Source organism: Ctenocephalides felis, unplaced genomic scaffold, assembly GCF_003426905.1.
Source record: "Ctenocephalides felis isolate EL2017-DRISC unplaced genomic scaffold, ASM342690v1 CF-g0.4_SCAFFOLD_00640, whole genome shotgun sequence".
In the NCBI taxonomy this organism is placed as follows: domain Eukaryota; kingdom Metazoa; phylum Arthropoda; class Insecta; order Siphonaptera; family Pulicidae; genus Ctenocephalides; species Ctenocephalides felis.
Window position 1 is genome coordinate 1 of NW_020536794.1, and position 23,761 is coordinate 23,761.

The window sequence follows — 23,761 nt, forward strand, 5'->3', positions numbered from 1 at the left end:
CAAATGTTACCCTATATTGAAAATGAAATTTAGATAAGTTTGTTAAAACGACTTATAAATAGTACTTTTTGAGTTGAATATTAATGTTAATTTTAATTGCATAAAGAGAAGATACATAATCTGACTGCAAAATTATGATGCAAACCATATGCGCATTGCAACTGCAACTCGTTGAACAGATTCACCTCGCTCTAATCTTTTCAAATTAGGTCAATTTACTTTTAACCGCAATATGGCATTTAAGGCAAATTGCGATACTGTCGTTTTATAGAAAAATTCTAGAAAAATAATTTTTCTGTGAAATAAAAAAAGATTCAAATTTTTTGAAAATTATAATTTTATTAAATTTGTATTTGTTTGAATATTTTATTTCATTTTGAAAATCTTATTTTTTTTATTATTACTTTTCAATAAAGATTTTACTAATAGTAGTAAGTTGACCTTGATTGCACAGTAATACAGAATTTTAATATCACTGCATAAAAGATCAAGTACCAGCTTCACATTTAAAATAGTTTGCTGTAATTTTTAATTTTATACGTGAGCAAAATTTCATACCAAGATTGGCTCTTTAAATAAACCAAACCTTCGAGCTTCGAAAGTTTTACTAAAATTGTTGAAATTATTATATGAAAGGATTTATAGTAGTGTTTTAACATCAAACATCAACTTTTCCTAAGGTATGCAAAATGATGATAAAATTCTTAAATGTTAATTATATAAAAAAAACCATTTTTGATAGTTTTTGTTTTCAATAACTTACCCTACAAAAAGTAATTAAAATGAATTTCTATCTATCGCAAATTAAATTTTAGAAATAATTCTCTCTCCTTCATTGATCGAATCTCAAAATAACGATAATCTCTATATTGCTTGACGTAACTATTGATTTGTTGGTAAATATTATAAATATCTTAAGGTGCGTTCATTAATCACGTGATCGATTTTTCAGAGATTTTTGGAAGCCCTTTCCCCGTGGTATTCCCCCACATAACACTTTCCCCACATAACGTTTTTTTTATTAACCTATAATTTTTTGAACAATTTTTCGAATTACGAAAAAACAGTATATATTTTTTTAAATTTACGTAAAAAATATACACGTGATGATATCTTCCAGACCCCTGTCTTCCCCACGATTTTTTTTGTGATTCTTTTATCAACCCCCATCACCTTAAAAGCCTTACGTGATTAATGGACTATTATGGCTAGTAACTAAATAACTAATATATTAGCTTCACGGAAATAATCGGAATCACTGATTGCTCATTGAAAGATATCTATACTTTATTCAAAATTGCACCATATTGATCATTTAATGATCAATCCTTTTATTTAATATATTTTTTACCAAATATTTTCTTCACTTGTAGTAAAATTATTTTGTTTAAGCCCGCAAGCGTATATAGGTAAAAAAAAGGTATGATTTATTGCGCAATAGAAAATAAAATTCTCAATATAATCTTCAAAGTTTTTTTCGAAATATTTCCACTTACCCATTGTAGCCAGTCCTAGGATTGTGCGATTCATAAACATCAAAGCTCCTATCGTCGTCTAAGCTGGATCCTGTGAATACGCTTTTTTCTATGGAATCTATAGATCCGGAGGACAACATTCTTTTACAATCCGATGCTGATTTCACTGTTAACGTGTCAGTGGACCGAGATCCAGACTAAATAAAAAATAGAGAATTATTATAATATTAAATATTCTTTATACACTTTGCATTTTTTTTTTTCAAAATATTTTCTAATAACTTCTAACATAGAACTTTAATCATTGTACTCTCGCTTTGACTTTTTATTCAAAATTTCAGTGTTAAAACTGTATTTTATTATTGAATTTAATTAATTCATTATACAAAATGCCAGAATACATTTTTTTGTTTAATATATAGATAAACCATTCATACTTCATATTTATAAACTGTATTTGATATAAAATTAATATTTGGATAGAATGCTCACAAATGTGTTCTATCAGAAAATACCTGTCTTCACGACGATTATCATATGAAAATACAGTTTGTTTTTATTATTAAACTAGTTGGTATTGATATTTCGCCTTGAGGCAAGTTACATGAACTTCCCGATATTGTAATTAATCAACTTAATCAATAAAAAATAATTTAATTTATGAGTGATTAAAAGTATTTTGAGTGGATTTATTATACATAATTGAACACGAACGAACACGTTAACACGTAGTATTTTTTAAAAGCAAATTTCAAAAATGAACAATTTTTATAATTGAACCAGTTTTCATAGGACTTTAATAGTTTAGTACGTTCATTAAGACTGGTACTCTATCGCTATACCAAGTAAATTTAATTTTAATTTAGCTAACATCAGAAAAACTACTCATTTTTAAAACTTTGATGAATTTTAAAATTAAACTAAAAGTTCCATAAAAATCGGCTTAATTTTTTTCAACAGTTAATTAGAAGAAAACGGCTCGGTAGATTTTCATCTAAAACTAATCAGTATCATTCCCAACTATATCTTTCGAATAATTTTTGATTTTTTAAAATTGATTCAATAGTATGAGCTTAAAAGTGAACAAAAAGTTCAACACTTTTTTTAAATTATAAAGAACGGTTTGGCAGATCGTCGCACAAAACTGGCAAACGATAGTCCTCATCGAGATGCATCAAATGGCTTTTAAATTTCTGAAATCGGTTCAGGCGTTTTTGAAATAATGTCGATGAAAGGTCTAATTTTGAAAAAATGTCGAAGAAAGGTCTAATTTTGACAAATGCCAAAAAAACGATACCAATTTTTGCAAACTTTGACGAATTTTTAAAGTTAAACCAATTGTCGTAGGGCCGTAATATTTGAGTATGATCTAGAAGACTATGGTATCTACCGTCAAAAAAAAAATCATCGAAGAAAAATTTTATAACACTTTATTACAAGAAAACGGCCCAGCCGATCTTTACCAAAAACTAATCAGCACGATTTCCAACCAATATTTTCGAACGGTATTTGAATTTTCATAATCGATTCAGAATTGCGGGCTAAAACGTGGACTTAAAATTTTTCACTTTTCTGCTATTTATTAAGAAACATGTCAATCGAGTAACATTTCAAAAACTCTCGTTGAAAAAATTACAGCTTTGACAAGGATTTGGATGGTATCTAGTTCCCTCTCAAAGACTGTTGTATATTCAGATTATAATATTATTGCTCTTTCTGCAAGCCATTCATGAACCATGTACTGGGTGTGCATATAGGCAAATATTTGTACAATGGGATAATCCTGCGAATCAGATCAAGCAAGAAAGAAAGTTGATAATTTGACGCATGTAGTTTTATTGATGATAACCTTTACTAATGGTAAAGGTTTTATCGATGGTAACAATTCTTAGATTATATCTAAGAATTGTTTTGAAAATATTTCAGCGGACAGAGCTCATATATTTAAGCTTTTCTTTAAGCTCAGAAAAATATGGATCAAAATTCAACAAACTTTGTTCACAAAAAGGATGATGATTGATCAGTTATCGAGCTTTATGAAAAATGATTGGACTACTAAAATGACTATTATGAAATAAGGATATCTGATAGGACAGTAAAAATATAATATATTTCTCAATCCCAAATTCACAAAACTAAAATGAAGAAAATTAACCCTAAATAAAAAATGTTAGGGTTGGACAAACTATGATATAATTTTTCTCCATAAACTTCAGAAAAATCAGAATTAAAATTAAGTCAAAAACAATCAATCGATGATTGCATGCAAGATGAAAAATTATTCGATTACTAAAATGACAAATAAGGGGCTTGTGTGGAAAGAGGGTGAAGACTTAGGTAGTTAGTATGGTTAGTATTAAGTATAATTTCTGTGTGCTAACGTAATTATCAGTTTATTCTATGTGCTATGTTAATTTGAAAAAAATATTTAAAATAAAACAAACACAAAATTAAATAATATTTTTCAGTGCAATGTATATATACCATATAATAAATAATAAAATCACCAACATTCTATAATCATTGATAGATAAAATTTATCGCAGACTTGATACAACTGGCCAGCTATCATAATATCAAATCAACACAATTTATGTATTTAAAAAAAATCAGATACCTTTTATGTTATTTTTAATTATAATTATATATCTGTATCATGCTTACTATTTTTGGTTGCTTATCACAATGTCTGCGAATCGATTGAATTTATATCTCATTTTATGATGTTTGAAATATTGTCATTGACAACCATTAGTCATATCTGACATATATTCTTACCAAGTTTTTTCTCCTCATAGAACCGGGATCCAGGCTATTCAGAGACCTCAAGGATTGTCTGATACTGTTTCTTCTCTGCAAACGTTGTGCATGACGATGTCTTGATTTATGATACCAGCAAGCTAAAACACATTGATAAAGAAAAACGAATTACAAAGCGAAAATATTTGACTAAAAAGCGTTTGACATTGTTGAAAAATCGGATCAATAAATTTAAGATGCTTTAATATAAGATAAAGTGGGGAAAAGGCTCCAATTTGACTTTGAGCAATTATATTGTGAAAACCAAACCAATTGTATCGGAACATATACCACATATCAAACTATCAGACTATGTTCAGTAAAACTCCTAGCTAATTCCCAACATTGCAAAAAAGTGTTTCTTGCCGTTTTTTAAAAATTTGTCAACTGGTTCTTTCTACCCCCCAAACAGTGTAAAATGGGATATCCAGGGTGCAAATGGATTGAATGTTTTCTTTTAAGTAATAAAATTTTTTATGAAATATTAGCTACGTTATTCGACCAATGCAAAATGGTTGACCCACTAGTTTAAGTGGGGTGCCTTAAGGCAAAATGCTGGTACTTCCCGTATCGCAATTAAAATTTTAGTACGGAACCCAAAAAAAATTACACAAAATGTATACACATTATTAAAATCTCTATAAAATCTGATAATTTGATGTACATATGTCCAATAAACATTTTTGAATGCCAAATGACATTTTTTTCACTTATTTTCATCGAGAGTCCATAACCGCTGGACCTGCCTTGCCAAAAATTCAATCAATTCTTCATCTTGTCAATACAAGTAAAATGTTTTTTGAATTATTAAAATCGGACGCTCCGTTCTCTTAAAAACTGAGTAGCGTTTTTGGCACTTTTGCCTCGTATCTTCGAAACGGCTAGACCTGCCTTTGCCAAAAACTAATCAGCACGTTTCCTTATCGATACAAATTTTTGAATTATTCAAAGCGGTTGATCGGTGTTCCCGAAATCGTCGACGAAAATTTTTATCCGCACACACACACACACATTCACGTACACACACATGCATCCACTTTTTCTAAAGTATGACAAAATATTCAGAAACCTTTGAAACGTAAAGATATAAAAAATTTCTTTTTCGATTTTTTTGCGATTACTATAACTTACTCTACAGGAACTTAATTACATAGCTACATTTTTTGCAGAGGTAACCACTTTACATAACCTTGATCTGGTTTTTGTTAGGAATATTCATCAGCAGGGTTAAATAACTATTTGATTTATGTCCTGTAAAACTTTTTCTTTACTATTTTGTATTGTTAACACCTTTTGTTTATTACTTCAAAATAGTATCGTTAAAAATTTCAATAGTTTTTGGAATTATGTTGGTGGACCTTTCAGCCCCGATCTACACTACATAGCAATAAGAATGTATTTGATGAAATGCTGTGATTTCTAGATCTAGAGAAATTTTTTTGAAAAAATCGTTTTAGTTGTAAAATTATTTTGAAGAACTAAGTTTACGGAATAAATTATGTATAAAACCTACATATTATTAACTTCCCGTAGGGCAAGTTATAGTAATCGCAAAAAAATCGAAAATGAAAATTTTTATATATCTTTACGTTTCAAAGGTTTCTGAACATTTTGGCATACCTTAGAAAAAATGGATGTATGTGTGTGTGTGTGTGTGTGTGTGTGTATGTGTGTGTATGTGTGTGTGTATGTGTGTGTGTATGTATGTGCGGATACAAATTTTCGTCGACGATTTCGGGAACACGGATCAACCGATTTGAATAATTCAAAAAACATTCGATTTGTATTGATAAGAAGACGTGCTGATTGTTTTTGGCGAAGGCAGGTCTAGCCGTTCCGAAGATACGGGGCAAAAAAGTGCCGAAAACGGTAACTCAGTTTTTAAGAGAACGGAGCGTCCGATTTAAATAATGCAAAAAACATTTCACTTGTATTGACAAGATAAAGAATCGATAATTTTCATAAAGGTAGGTCTAGCGGTTTCGGAGATATGGAGGAAAAAGTAAAAAAATGAGCCATTTGGCGGTCAAAAATGATCATTAGACATATGCACATACATTTTGTTAACATTCCTATGGGTTCCGCACCAATGCTTATGCGTTAGACAGCGACGCGGCGCTTACGCGCTTTATATTTTGTCCCTATGCAGTTAAATCAGTACGATTGCTTTAAAAAAAAAATTCAGATCTTCCACAATATGTCAAAATAAAGAAAAAAATTTTTTTTTCAAAAAAAAAAAATTATTATTTTTTTTTTTTTTAATTTTTTTTTTCAAAAAAAATAATTTTTTGTCCATATATATAGTTTCTCAAAAATCTTATTTTTTCAAAGTACATTTTTTTCAAAAATGTTAATAGTTTTTTAAAAATTAATAATTTTTTGTACGGGAAGTTCCAGCAATTTGCCTTACGGCACGATGCCTTAATTGCCTTAAGACAGAATTCCACTTACAGCTAGTTTCATTAAATAATTAATAGCAAAATTTATTGCAATAACTTACCAATAGCCAAAGCCAATACTAAAACAGCAATAGCCATTGAGCTTATCACTCCGATGGCAACAATGTCCGTTGTCCATAAAAGTGGATCTATGCTGACAATTGGATCTGTAAAAAAAATATATATTATAATAAAATACATAACTGTACTTATAATAAAGGAAACTTCAAGCCCTAATAGTTATTATTTGTTTAGATTGTTTTTAAACGGCAACCAGAACTAAGAGCTCTATAACCTGCTGAGATGGTTCATCTCAACCTAATATTTAGTCTATTTGACGTATTCTAGAAGGAAACTCAGTTGTTATTCCACATTTATTTGTGATTAAATAAAACAAATTAATTGCAATACAAAAAATCAACTAGAATTGGCAATTAATTAGTACATTAGAAATAGACGACCATTTTCATAAATTTCATCACATTAGGTAAACTGCTGAACCGATGTAGCGGAAAAAGGGTCATTTAATAAATATAATCATTGACCAAAAATAGAATATGTGCAATATATAAAAAAACATTCCTATATTTGATATAAATAATATTATTGTATTATATGTTATAATTTATTTACTAAACTTGGAGTTCAGTGATAATAAATGAGAATTCTCAAATTTTTTATAAGATTCACTAAAATCGTAAAAGCTTTTAATTTTAGTTTAATAAAGTTGAAATCGGTGATGAATTTTCATGTCATGGGGTTGAAATCAAATGGCCAACATCAAGCTAAAACTTTTGTTATGACTCTTATCTCTTCAAACATTGATATAAGTTTGCAATATACTATCCATAAAAAAATTTCTAAACAATAATTTCAAATACTAATATTTATCGGGTAGCCTTTAATATAAACTAGTTTCAGAAATTTTCTCTAAAACAATGCCACATTCCGCTTTTGATCAAGAAAGATATTCCACATTCCACTTAAAAATTAAAAACTCTCTTTATAATTGAATTTAAATTCAATAAAATTCCAAGTCTTACCTATTTCACATATAAATCCATGTCTGCTCTGGCAGTCATCTAAAACAATGCCCCTGTACTCTAAGGCCGTGCATTGATCGATTCGGTCCAGGTCCTGGACCCACACGCGCTGGTCGTACGCTGCCGACACGGAGTAGTCGTTGGCCACTCCTCTCTGCTGTTCCAGAAATGCGAGGACAGGCGAAGTATCAGACCTCATGTATGGCATCGAAGCATTGTCATTCTAGAATTAATGAATAAAAAATGTGTAACTGGATGCATGGGATGTTGAAAAATTAAATTTACAATTTTTACAATTGCATTTGACCTTGGTTAATCATTAATAAATACCATTAGCCAATATTATAATTTTTCCTGACAATTTGCTCTATTACTATTATATTCAAAATTAAAATTGGGTTTCTTAAGCATTTGTTAAAAAAACGTTTTTTATTACATATTTTTAAAGTTTAACTATCCAAGAATATGGGTACGAGAAAGTTTTTGAAAATTTGAATTATTTTCGAAGATATAGGCATTTTACTGACTCGGTCTCCAAACTGGTTTGGCAGGGTCTAATCGGACAAAGTTCATTAGGAAGTCATTAGACCAATTTAAGACAGTTTATCGTCAGATAAATTATTAATTTGATGTATAGGTTCAGAGACTCAGAACAATAATGAATCTCTAAACTCGTTGATTTGGATTTTTGCGCCGAAACATATTCATTCCCGATCTCGGGTAATTGAAATAACAACATTTATTGCTGTTTGCATATACAATTATGGTTTCTTTCCGATTTTAAAAATGATGACCCTTATGGTAATGCAAATTGGGCCAGAAACTCATTCATTTGCTGTAAGATGAGACCATGCCCAGACTGAACGATCTGAAATACCTACATCCAACGCTTCAAAGGAGGCTCAAAGAAGGCTAGAACTGCTCGATTGGAAGAGAGAAATACAGAAAATAGTTTTTTTGAAGTAGAAGAAGGTCCGATGCATGAAGCAGGAATGGCAGATTGAATCAAAGAAGTATAACATATCATTTTATGACTTCGCCAGCAATAAACATTAAATGCGTTTTTCTCAGAACAGACTTTTTCAGTACTGTTGACACAATTTCTCGAGTTCTACTCGACCGATTCACTTTAAATGTTCAGAGAGTCTTGTTTATAGATCTATCTATAGCCCGAACTAGGATTATCCCCAAATTCCAATTTTTACTATTTTTAAAAAATTCGAGAAACTCAAAAAACAGTAAAAAAGACACTTTTTTTCAAACAGTCGCCAATTTGTAATAATTTTTTTTTTACTCATCGCTAGTTTGGGCGATTGCGACATCATTGTAGATTAATAATCTTTTTATTTCTTTTATTTGGGATGGCTAGGAGGGCTGAAATCATGTCAAGACTGAGGTGCCAATTTTTTGAGACCCCCCACTTCATTTGCTGCCAGTTTCTTCAATTTTCAACTTTTTTTTCTAATTTTTGTATTGTATTTTAATAATATAAATAAACAAGTGGTAAAAAATGGATAGTAAAAACATTCATTGCTTTCTTTTACGACACTTTAAAAATGACCTAAAATTCATCGCTCTACACTAGAATACCCCCTTAAAGCATCAAAAAGCAAAAATAAGTTTTAAATTAAAGTAGGTACACAAAGGCCATTAAAATGTATAAATATGCCAAATATGATAAGTGAGCATCATTAACTTCATAAATTATAAATCACTTTTAAACACTATACGAAATCATATACTGAAAGCTTTGTACAATCCATATTTACTATAATGTAAACTACTAAAATCTAATCTCCAAATTGGAACAAATGTGATAATATAGCATAACTTGCCAACAAATTGTTACACTTAAAATTACACATAGGTGAAGTCGATCTGATGTTATATTTTGGCATATTTGTGTCATTTAGAGGTTAGGATCTAAGGAAAACAGCAAAGACGTAGCTTTGCTAAAGTTTTGTCTTATGCGATTACTCCACATAAGTGACCGTTTAACATAACATAGCTATTTTATTCGAGAATTGGCCCACTGATGTTATAAATAATGTATTGCGATTATGCCCATGAAATTACTGTCAAATTGTCAAATACCTATATAACGAAAATAAAATTATTAGAATACTGAATGATTCAGTCCTGATTTAAAAAAAAATGCACAAAATGCAAGGTGAATAATTTTAGTATGTTTTGTTTATACATATCTCTATATATTAAAAAGAGATAAAAAACAATTATGTACAATTTTTCAAATATTTTTAGTCTAAATTTTATTAATAAGAAGTATCATTGTAGTCTTTAAAATTACCCCCATAACATGAATTTGAGAACTTTCCAAGAATGTTGAGAATCAAAATATCTTTACCTAATTTACAGATATGGGACATTCATACAAAATTAATAGAATTCTTAATCAACTATTTTGAATATAAATGAATACGTAATAGATAATTCTGATTAATATCTCACTTAAAAAAATGCAGTTTTAACTTCCAGCAGAGTAAGTTATAGTATTCGTCCAAAAATCGAAATTGAAAATTTTTACATTTCCTTACGTTTTGAAGGTTCTGAACATTTTGGCATACCTCAGAAAAAATGGATGTGTGAGTATGTATGTAAGAATTTTTTTGAATATCGAATATAGATCGAATTTTAATTTTTTTCTAGCTAAAGTTCTAAAGCTCACTAATATACTTCAAACAAATAATTTTTAAGTTTGCAATTCAGTTTATTTCAATGTCCTTTATTTTGAATTTAATCGATTAAGTTATGTTTATTTAGTTCTTTGTTATCATATATAAGTTACAGTATTTTTAATAATCTATTTGAAAACATTTAGTAATCGTCGAATATTTGCTTTGCGGTACGGGAAGTTCCAGCAATTTGCCTTAAGGCACAATGCCATTCACCATCATAGTTATAATGCATTTTTGAAAAAATAATGTTTCAGTAAAGCCATCACGTTTTTCAATATAATTCACCCCAGAGATCTTGCTTGAAAATACAGATTATCAAATAAGGCAGCTTACCATACAAAACTCTTTGGCTTCCCTAAAGCCCATCGGAGCTCCAATATACGAATAGCAAGTATCCAGTACTGCTCCCCATCCTGGTGGACATTTTCCGTCCAGAACAGTTTGATTGTTGTCGTGCGTAGGAAGATACTGAACTTCCACCAGTGCCGGATCATCAGCTCTGTCCCGAATACGGGCCCCAACGGCTAGAGTTATATTGTAGCCCCAGTAATTATGGGCGGCGTCGATCTTGGTCTTCCATAATTCTTGAGTACTAATGGTAATAACAAATTATATTAAAAAATTATGTAATAGTAAAATATTTTATTATTTAAAAAAATATATATAGTTTGGGCTGACATGTATTGTTAATTATTATTGTTATTGACTTTATTGTTTCGCAATTGTTACTGTTATTCTTACCTTCATATAATCCAAATACGAACAAATTTTTACTAACATGGGAATCAAATAAACAAAAATTTGTATAGAAAATTTTGTATTCAAAATCCTATCAAATATTGTATAGTATTGTATGATAATGATGTGAATTTTTTTCGTAAAATAGTAACCTAGTTTCAAGACTACGCCGATATTTAAGGCCTTTTTTAAATAAGTAGGTATAGGTATATATATATAATACTAGTGGATTTCCAACAAAATTTTCATAATTAACTTCCCATAATAAGGTAAGGTATAGTAATTACACAAAAATCGAAAATGAATTTTTTGTATATATCTTCATGTTTCAAAGGCATCTGAACATTTTGGCATACATTAGAAAAAATGGATGTATGTGTATGTGTGTTTGTGTGTGAGAGAGAATTGTATGCGGATATAAATTTTCGTCAACAATTTTGGGAACATGGATTAACCGATTTGAATGATTCAGAAAACATTTTACGGATTGACAAACTGGTTAAATTTTTGAAAGGCAGGTCTACGGTTTTTGGAAAAAAAACAATGAGAAAAATGGAAAAAATTCCACTAGATATATGCACATCAAATTATCAGATACTTTATAGAGATTTTAATAACATGTATAAATTTTGTTTGCATTTCTGTGGGTTCTGTACTAATTTGTATCTGCTATCGTACGACGCGGTGCTTACGCGCTTCGATATTTTGTCTCTAGAACAGTTACGCATCACGATTGTTGTCAAAACTTGAAGAGTTCAAAATTTTAAAAAATCTAAATATAAAAAAAACATTTTTTTTAAAACAATATTTTTAAAAATTTTCAAAGATTTCAAAATATTGTAAAACTCTTAAAAGTTTTATTTTTCGTAAGCAAAATTCTAGCAATTGGCAAGATTTATTGTTTATATGTTTATGTTAATATTTTAACAAGATTAAAAAATACATCATCATATGCCTTGTAATTTTTTTTACACATTTTAAGCTACATCCGATGATCGATTTGCATCTTAAGAGATTATATATTATATTTATCTTACTTTGCAAATCAGTTTATTTATTGAGAAATCGATTGAAATAAGACAATATTTTTTTAAATTTGAACCAGCAATTATTATCAGACGAATTCGCACAAGAACTGAAATTAAAAGGTTTATATATTGATTTAAAAATACTTCTTCATTTGAATGATTGAATCTATATTGTAAATATTACTCAAAACAGCTGCTTTTCTGGATGACATATTTAATAATTCATGTTTAATTCACATAATATGTAAAATTTTGAGAAAAAGAAAATTATTTTAAAAAAATCTTGAAACTTGACACCAAATGTTTAATATATACAAACTGATAACACCAAATTATTTTTTTTTGTATGTATAATTTTAAATTAAGCAGCTTTTAATTATTTTTAATATCTTTTGCAAATTTGTATTATTTGTCGCATAATACGTTTGAAATAATTCATTAAAATTATTTCTAAATCATTTAGTATCGTTAGTTATAACGACTTAGTATTAAAAAAACTAACTCAAAACTATGTGTATCTAATTAATAAACATAAAAAATAATTTAAAATATTAATGAAAATTATAACAGATCATGATGATAATATATTCTGACTTTTAGCAGCATAAATGATTTGCAACTCAAAAATTCATCCTACAAGCATTTGATAAAATAGTCATAACTTTAAATATAATAACTAAAAAATTTTGAAAAATATTTTTTAAACTCACCTGTTGAATTGTAACTCAAATCTGCAGGCAAAATGCACAAGCAGTCATGCAACAAAAAATAAATAAGTAATACCACATGCATGAATATAAAATTAACAATAAATATAATTTTTAATATTCGGTAGACTACTTGAATTGTTTACATACTTTAAGTTGATAATTGCTAATAGAAAGTAGGTACAGTTTATAATAGACATAACTTACTTATATTAAGTTTCTGTATAAAATTAACTGTATAAAACCAACTGGCATTAACTTTAAATAAATAAACGAATAAATAAATACATAACTTACTTTATAAATAGTATGCATAAATAAAATCAAGTGTTATTCGTTACTAGTAAATAAATGAAAGAAAATTGTTAAATTATTGTCAAATATTTAGTAGAGCGATTGAATAGTATCATGAAACTTGATATGATTAATGAAAATCTATTTTAATTGCTACGAACAATTAACAAGCACTTATAATCTATGAAATTCAAAGTTTTGCTAGAAAATGCGATTTGCTGATTTTTCTTGATCTAAAATTTCTAAATAATACTCAAAATTTTTAAAAGTCATATATATGTATATGAACTTGTATTTAACTTTTTGCCCTTCTTATCTCGATTATAATCATTACTGACTCTCTTCTCTATTGATAAAAAAATCTAATACCAATTTACATAAAAGACTAAAGATTGAAAGTTTATAAGAAAAAGAAAAAAAAAACTCTTTTGAATAAAATATATAACCTAATATATCAACTACATCATATTGATAATAAATTGTAAAGATGTTACAATTTACTTTCGAATTACTTACTGCAAGTGTTAGATTTGGATATCTTTGTTAATCGTTACTATATTATAGAATGTCTAATTTGTCGATTATAATGAATTCAATAAAACTAAATATAATTTTATACTCACATAGATCTATTGACGGTAATCATTTCATAATCATTGTCCGGGTTGAAAAAGATGTTATCCACATACTGCTGCCCGGCAGTGCCTGCTACGATCGTAGCTCTTCCCAGCGGGTCTACGGCGTAGTTACTGTAATAGACGACAAAATTAAAAAAATATCCGTTTATACAACGCAGAAACATTTTATTCATTTATAATTTATATGCTTTTAATGCATAACGTTTGGATTCCAAGAATTTCAAGTACCTAATATCCATACTAATGTATTAACTAGTCATTGGTATTGCAGACAAATCTAAAACAGTTTTAGATATCATCATTAGATCTTAGATCTCTTTAAGAATTTTTAGAAATAAATATGTGTATATATAAGTATGCATATATATTTTGTCACGTTTTACAAAAAACGGCTAAGTCGATTTGTAGAGTAAATGAAGCATTCGATTTGATATTTTTTTGTAATGTTAAACCTATTAGTTTTTATGATTACTTGCCACTTTAGACTTATGTATATACAGCAAAAATATTCCATTTGGACTTATAAATATATATATCAAAAGGCAAAAGCAGCAAAATTTTCATTTATTTATAATTTTCACATATTTGCGGATTTTTTAATTTAATTTCTATTTATTGAACCAAAACTTGTCCAAAGCACTGCGACCATATCTAGTGTACTTTTCTGCGAAATAAACTGCCTGCGATGGTTGCTTGTCACATATTGGGAAAAAGTAGGGTTATAAAAATTGTCACAATCAAGGGTATTCCTTTTATGTACACCTTTTTTCATTAAAATCAATTTTTTTGCTCACCTATCTCTATATTTATTATTAAGTATTTAGTGTCTCACATATTATGAAAATACTTACTTATAAAAACCATTGTGCATTGTAGTCTGATAAATTGGTAGGCGAACTTTTTCAAATCCTGAAATTTCCATTATTCTTGCTCCAGTGTTGCTATTAACGTAGTTGTAAGAGAAATTTGAAACAACTTGCTTCAAAACTATAACATCATGGTATTGCAAGACATTCCTTGAAAAATAGTTTTTATATATAGTGACTTCTTGATATGGTGATGATTGGCGACCTAGAAAAAAATAGCTTTGATAAATTTAAAAATAAAGAATAACAATATTTGTATAATTTTGGTCTGTATTTAAGATGCTATTATATTTAAAAATGAATTACATATTTTATCTGTAGATTAATTACTTATAAAGTATAAGGCAATTTTTATTTAAAGCAGGTTGTAGGTTTTACATAGACCTTACACTACATAAACAGCTAGTCCTCATATGTTTTCCATTTTATAAAGTATTAAAAAATTGAAAGGGACTGTGACGTCGCTCAGTAAACGAGCATTGCTGACAATGGTGGAACACTCCAAAATAATTAAATGTCATATGTCATATGTCATGTGCTTTGTTATATATTATACATTATGGATCATAATAGTTAATTCAATTCAAATATTATTGGTGATAGTTTTATTTCAATAATATAATGACAATTGTGTGTAAGAATGTTGATATTAGTAATATTGCCCCTGTGGAATAAATGTACATATAATCGAATCCATCTGTTAAATTACGTTTAATCATTAGGAAATGTTCTAGGAACCAATGTTAAACTGCTTAGACTGACAATAATTCAACAATTTTAAACACAAGATTTAATTTTAGGTTAAACACGTGACATATGACATATGACATACGAAAATCGATCGCAAGTGTTCCACGATTGTCGGCAACGCTCGTTAAGTGACGTCACAGTCCCCTTCTATGGTTTGGTACTTCTATGAGGTTTTATGTGCCATGTTGTTCTTGGTTCTCGACTTGAGTGTGAAAGTAGTTTACAGGTTTACAGTTGCAAAAAGCAGTTTAGGATTAAAAAGCTATTCATTCTGGTTTATCAAAATTAAATAAGCCTCAGGACTCAATTAATCATATTTCAAAATAATTTTTGCTTCTTTTTATCAAGAAACCTTAACATCGTAACATATATTTTTTGACTACAAAAATAGAATGTAAATCTGATGTTATTTTCAAAAGTTATGTATTTACCACTTCAAAATTATTACCGCAGTGTTCTGAATTGAAATCATGTTAAACTAAAAATAGAAATGCACTCTGCATTCATTATTATTAGAGATGTGTATTTGAAAATGCTCTTTACTTCATCATATCTGATTTAAATCATAAAATAAAATCATGTTTTCGACAATCTTTTGATAACCTCTAAAATAAACAGAGAGTTGTTGTAAAAGACTAATATAAAAGATATTTAATAACCGACCTTCAATGTACAGAGCTGGCAGATTATAATTCTCCGTGAATAGATTGTTATGAAGCCAACCGCGTAGAGAAGTGGCGGAACCGCGGGAGTCCGCCCGCAACCATAGACCTCCTTGATTTCCACGTACTAAGTTATTCTGAAAATAAACAACGTATATTGTATAAATATTTACGGGTCCGATTGCCAAACTTTTATTAGTTCACTTTTTATCACAGTGATATAATAGCACGAACTTAGCGGGGTCAAGATTCGGCACCAAGCCAAACGTATTTCTCGAACAGAAATATTATTTAGTAGTATTTCAAGTTTATGTTCAATTTTTTCTCGTACTTTAAGTACGGGAAACAATAATATACAGAAATGTTTACCACAGAAATATTAGTTGAAGAATTATTGGTAAAGATAAATTCAATTCGTACATTCTCATGTTCTTACGCTTGAAATAATTATATTTTATTATATATATTTTGTAGAGCTTCGAACAAAGAATCCAAGAGTAATAAAAAAAAGTTTTTTAAAAAAACATTTCTCTATTTCTTTACTGTCGACGTATCGGAACTAGGTACGTTCCATCGTCAGGACATCTGTCAAGAAACATGATCTTGATAAGATTTAAACAATATGTTTAAGAAAAGCAGAAGATGGATTTTTTATATATAAAATGAATAAAAATGTGAAAAAAATAATGTACAGAAATATGACAAAATAATCAAAAAGAATATGATAAAAATAAATGAGTGGATTATATAACAAAACGTAAAAAAATTAGAAAGTTTTAAGAAGGTTATTAAAAAAACAGAATTAATTACCTGTATGATTGATTTTACACTAACAAAATTTCTTTATATTATGTCTTTTTTGAGTTTGATAATTGAAATTAATTTAAGTTTGATGGATTTAATTAGAGTTTGATTGAAATTAATTTAAATTTCAATTTGAATTACAAAATTTGTTTCTTCGTCTGAAAAGAAATTTATAAAATCAACTTTTTTTGATAAAATCTTTTTTAGTGAAAAAGTGTTAGTGTAAAATCAATCACACAGGTAATTAATTTTGTTATGGAGAAGATAAAGTGGACAGATAAAATAACAAAGAAGTCCCCAGAAGAGCGGACGAAGAAAGGACTCTACTGAGCACAATCCTGTAAAGAAAAGGAAACTGGTTCGGACCCGTTCTGCAAAAAAGTGCCTCTTGTACGGCGTCGTCGAGGGTAAAAGAGAAGGACTGAAAGGAATGGAAAGAAGAAGAATGCAGATGATTGACGACTTACGGAGAAGAGAAATTTCAATACAGGGCATTGAAAGAGGAAAAATACACGAAAAAAAGTGTGAAGGAGGCGGAGAAATAGTGGTAATGGGAATGACAGACGCCATGAGTCCAAGGAATTATTTGTTTGTGATGGCTCTTACACCATGGACCTGCCTTCAGGCAGACATCCATTTAGTATTATTATTATTAGAAGATAACAAATAAAGAAGTGCTGAGGAGCGTGGTAGAAAGAATTTTTTTGATCATGCAAAAAGAAGGAAACTGGATCGGAGCTGTATTGCAAAAAGAGTGCTTGATGCACGTAGTCTTCAGAGGTAAAAAAAGGTTTGACAAGTCTAGGAGAAGAAGAAAACAGATAATTGATAACTTTCGCGATATTATAAAATAGCAGAATTTTGGAAAAGTGAGTATAATAATAAGAGCACAATGAACCTGCCTTCGTGCAAAGCGCCAATAATTCATCATCAAGCCGTAGCGATTATGCAGGATTAAATGCAACCATTATGAAAAAAATCATCCAAAAATGTAATCAAGCTGTAGCGATTTTTGAAGGTAGTGGTTAAATATCTTTATTTTTATTTTACCACACTTTGGAAATGTCGGCCTAATTAATATTTCTAGATCCACAATAAAAAAAAATTGCACAATTTCCAACAACTTGTTAAACTAAAAGCAAAATTAAAAACTTTCAAAATTTATAGACTTTGCAAGAAATGCGTATTTGGTCATGATGATTGTAAAATAGCAATATATATGTTTGTTTCGTACTAAAAAAACAGTATAAAAATAAAAACCACAAGTAGTCCGACTTTGATTAACCTACTTTACCCATTTAAAATATTTTTTATTTGTACAAGGACTTAATACGTTTCTTAATTTTAATGGGCTTACAAAAATTGAGGTTTTTATTTTTTACTGTTTTCTTTTAGTACGAAACTAACAAGTATTACACCATCCTATAATCCTGATTTTCAAAGAATTTTTAACTTCTCGAAGGAGAAGTTTATGTTTTCATCAAAAAATCCGATTTGCTAATTTATGTTTTCTCTGTGAACAAATTTTATGCCGTAAATCGACGTTTTCTCAAAAGTGATTTCAAAAATTTAAAAGCCATTCGTTGTCTCGATAAGGGCTGTAACGTAAAAAAGATTTAAACTTTATTTGGAATGATTTTCAAATTATTTTTCCAAATAAACTTCAAACATTTTTTACATTTCTACTTTGCATTTATTAGGGCTATTTCGACGATAATAAATTTTGTTTTATTTTATTTTATCTGTATTAACTTTGTAGTAAGTATTTTGTATGTTACTTTATGACATTTGAGTGAGAAACCACATAATATTTTTTTCTGTCGCGATATATTAGCTGTTCTATATTATTACTATTATTTGAACATTTTAATTGTTATCAATAAAATTTTGTATATGTATTTGAAGTGTTTGATTATTATCCCAAAGCATAAACTCGATGCAAGAAACAAAACACAAAATCACATAAAATGTACAATAGTACTGTAACAATAGTTATGTAAGTAATGATTACATTTTTAAATTATCTTGAATATTTGCAAGACTTCCAGTAATTTTCTGGTTCAATTGTATCAAATAAAAAAAATGCGGGAAGAGAAGCAGCTAAGACTATGATGAACATGTTTTGAGATAAAGAGAATATTAAATTGCATCATTATTATAAAAAGTACTGGACGAAGAGAATATATAAGAAAGATGACTTAAGGGAAAAATAGAATTTATTCAAGATATCAGACATGAAAACTTGGAAGAGAAAATTCAAAACGTAAAATGTTTATAAAGTAAGAAGGTAAAATAAATTACTTTATAAAGGAATATCAATGAAGTTATCAAAAATCATTAAATATTATTCTTAATCAGTGTGCACTTTGTGCATTATTACACTATTATTATAACTCGTTTTAATATTAAATATTTAAAAAATCTGTGAAGATCTTGAGAATTTGATTGATCCATTGATAAGTTCTATAATATTCTGTTTATTGGTGCGTAATTTTACTTATTCAATATGAAATTGAAAATAGTTAAGAAGTTGTGCAAAATCAATATTTGTACTTAAGTAATTTCTACAAAAAAAAACTCCTTATTCTTAATTAATAGCCTATATGTCTTCACAATTTAGCAGATGTATTTCGTTATCATTCAATATTTGTGAAGAGGTCTGAGAACAATCTATTTCCATTATGAACCCTTCGAAATCGGAATCTTCAAGAGAATCAAGGGACTAAATAATATTTCATAAGTTACTTCTATTCCGTTGTTTGGAAAAGCGATCGATTTAATTTACGACGATAAAAAAAGTGGTTATATCATCTCTTGATGTTCGATGTGCTTAAAGTAGCGCACAAAAAAGTTTTCCTTGTGAATAATGAATTGAATAATCATTGTACCAACGATATAAATAGTGATTATTATCTAGAAAATTGGTAACTACCCGAAAAATCACTTTGTAAATATCTACAAAGTTCGTATAATACCTGCTATAAAGTACGCATACACATAGAGTTTAATAAATACTATATCAATATTGATGATAAGTATCATATACATAGTAAAGTATTGTCTGTTTATGTCATTTTTTACACAAATGTGTTGGATTAAAACTTGATTATCGAGGAGCTAGAAATTTAGACAAATTCGACAATCAATTAAATTTCGACTGTAATGTATTAGGTTGTCAAATATCTCTGCCTTTTTGTATTATAAACCAAGAGCAAAAAAGCGGAAGGGAGATATTTGACAACCTAATATAATGTTTTCCTAAATCACGAAAAAACTATAATAACAAGACTTATAGTTGCAATCTTGTGATATGTTATAAAAACAAGAAAGTCAGAAGCACAAAAATCATAAATTTATTACTTGTTGATTTTTTCCCATAAAAGATCTTTAATGGTTCCACATAATACAAATTGATTATTTTCCTAAATAAATTATATAAAACCTATTGATCGAAGGCGCTCAAAATGTTGTGGCATGACGAGTAATATTTCCTTTCAATTTAACCAATTTGGACATACGGTATACAACTAGGAGCATCAGATTTCAAATCTAATATATTAAAAATTCAAATAGGTCAAATAAATTGACAGACTGACAGAGATTGAAAAAATATTTAATTAATAAAATGCCCAAAGCATGTTCCAAATTGGTTGATCCAAAAAACGTCGTCTTCAGCAATGTAAATGATACAAATTCATCACAATAGTACAAAGCCGCTTTGAAGACTACACAAACTCACTTGATACTTGCCAGAACACTACCAGAGCCAGGTTACACTAATCTCCGTCTCAAAATCAGTGTTATTAGTCTTTGGTATCATTGGTGAATTTTATTTTTTCAAAAACCTCCTTTTATTCTTAAAATTTTACTTCTTACTTTTATGATAGGAGTAACAAATATTATAAGATAATGAAAAATCAACATATTAAAATATGTGAGGCATTCCAAAGTGGTTTCGATATACTTGTTGTTGTTATATTTAAACAAAGTTATATATAACAACTGGATGGGTATTCAGCTGCCCTCCTGACTATATAAAATCTTAATAAATATTTACCCTGAAATACATGTTCTGCATATTTTGGACATCGATCTTCATAGCCGCCTTGCAGGTTGAGAAGTTTCCATAAAGTTGAACGCAGTTGTCCAGGATTTGGTTTTATCCAGGCTAAGCGTGGGCGACACCTCGCCGACGGTCGAGTAAGACAACGCACCAGTCAAACAGTTTGATAGTGTGGAATACGTCAGGTTGTGCTGTGCATCGCGATCTGGAAATCACAAATTTTGTTAGAATATAACGAATAACTACTACTATAAGTCAATTTTATAGTATATACGATCGTTTTTCATTGTGCATCGAAACTTCTTACTACATTATTATTGCCGAAGAGCAGCTGAGACATGCCAGAAATTAAAATATTATAAGAGGCAAATGGCAGATGAAATTATATAATTCAGTTTAATAAATAACGTAGCAATAAGTACAAAATTGCATTGATTGCATTGATCGCATTAAAAAAGAATTTTTTTTAGAAATAAATAGCTGAAAATTTTATCTAAATAGCTAAATCTCATTAGGTCGATTATTTACATATATAGAAGTTTTTGCAACTTGCCTAAAGGCAAAATTCTACCTAAACCTAATAGGGTAACTTATAGTAATTGAAAATAAAAATTTTTGCAGATCTTTACACTTAGAGGTTTCTGAACATTTAGCATACTTTTAAAAAAATGGATGTGTGCATATGGATGTGTGGATACAATTTTTTGTTCACGTTTTCGGGAGCACGGATCAACCCACTTTTAAATGATTCAACAAATATTCCAGATAGGTCCAGCCTTTTCAAAGATCCGGAGCAAAAAGTGCAGAAAATGGAAACTCGGTGTTTGCGAGAACCGGGCATCCGATTAGAATATTCAAAAAATATTTGGTTCGTACTGACGGGAAGTAGTTCTGATTAGTTTTGTGCAAATGCTGTTCCAGCCGTTTTGGAGGTACGGAGCAAAAAGTGCAAAAATAGCAGTTAATAAGAGAATGAATCATCTAATTCAAGAAACATTTTGCTTGTGTGAGAGTGTGAAGAAAAGATTGGTTATTGGAAAAGACAAAAAAGAGTGCGCGTAAGGTTCACCTGCGACTGAAGTAAAACTCTTTTGCTATAGTACGAGATGGCATTAAGTTAAAAATAAATACATCATATAACAATTTTGAATAATGTTCATCAGTAATATGGTAACACTCGTGATGCAAACATTTTTTATTGTCAACCATTATACATATTTATATAATAATAAATTATAAATTTATAATAGCATTGAAAATATTTATGATATTTGAATATAATAATGCAATTAAAGTCATACTTCAAATACGACATGATCGGTTTGTCATTGGAATTAGCATCTAGGACTTGAACCTTTATTAGAAAAATAAAGAAATTGCTGATTAATAAATTCTGGCGATATGACAATTGTTCAAAGAATGACACTGTTCTTTGAACAGTTGTAGTATCTATCTTGCATATAAAAATAACTTCCATTTTAATAACCTCAAAAATAAACTTACGTTTCTTACACGGCACAGATTTTTCATTTGCTTTATTATTTGCACAATCGACCCAAGATTTGTACTGATATTTAACCTTAAAATGTAATGATATAAAACACCAAAAATGAACAATATGCTTCACGCTTTCGGTGACGTACGCACGTATAAAGTCACGCATACAAAGAAGCCCCGCACAAATAGGACGACCAATCAAAAACGACCCGTATAGAAATGATATCATTGAGAGCGAATGACGAATCATTGGCACTCGACCTTGCCGTAAGGCACTTCCGTTGCATTCGTACGGATTTACACCCTAGTCGCGCCTAAAGAAGTTTTACTTCATTTTTTTTAAAAATATTTAAAATTTCTCGAATATATTATTACAGTACAATAAGTATAAGAAACTCTCTAAGTATAAACTAGAATTATTATAATAATTGAGTAATACTCACTAAATCCAATTGCTGAAATCGGCAAAGTAATAATTTCTGCTATAAAACCATATGTCCCACTGGCTCCGCTCGCAAACAACCTGACACTCAATCCTTGCCATGTGCTTTTATAAAACTTTCTCTCTGCACCTTTAGCATTTGCTTGGATTTTTCCTAATATAGGTGCTGACACATTATAAACATCACCATCGTACAAAGTAATTTCATCAGGTTGTCCATATTCTTGAGCAGTGGTTCGATTGAATAGATTAAATTGGAGCAACCTAAATCCAAAGGGTTTGATTCCATAGGCACTTCTAAAGATTTTTACGCAATTCACTGGAGAGTTGTCGTATTTATAATATAAGAGAACACGCTCTTCAACTATGATTTCTTTGGATGTATCACATATGTCTATTAGAGAGAACAGAGAATACGGAAGATTCAGATCTTTCAAAGGTGTGAATGATGATTCGTCACTTTCTCGACCTTCGCCAGTCAGGGAAACCACATTGATTCCATCGCCTGTAAAAAATAGTAAAATTTAATTAATAAATAAATATTCATATAAATAAATACATCATATAACAATTTTGAACAATGTTTATTAGTAATATGGTAAAACTCATGATGCACACATTTATTAATGTCAACCATTATACACATTTATATAAGGATAAATTATAAATTATATATTTATAATTAGCATTACAAATATGTATAATATTTAAAACAATAATGTAATTAAAGTCATTTTCAAATATGACATGATCGGTTGGTCATTGAAATTAGCATTTAGAATGAATCTACATTAATGAAGTAATTGCTGATTAATAAATTC

At 29.0% G+C, this 23,761-nt stretch overlaps 1 protein-coding gene across 1 annotated transcript; it reads right to left on the reverse strand.

Annotated features, from left to right (window-relative positions):
* Window positions 1-1,496: 1,496 nt before the first annotated feature.
* On the reverse strand, window positions 1,497-23,445 carry LOC113366934 (protein bark beetle-like; the record flags this gene model as incomplete). Its single annotated transcript, XM_026608578.1, is given in 11 exon segments — window positions 1,497-1,672; window positions 4,254-4,375; window positions 6,775-6,879; window positions 7,756-7,978; window positions 10,785-11,043; window positions 13,842-13,967; window positions 14,708-14,927; window positions 16,136-16,271; window positions 20,996-21,099; window positions 21,102-21,206; window positions 22,942-23,445. Coding segments are annotated over 11 exon segments (2,080 nt in total), but the record flags the coding sequence as incomplete, so codon positions are not given.
* Window positions 23,446-23,761: the final 316 nt, after the last annotated feature.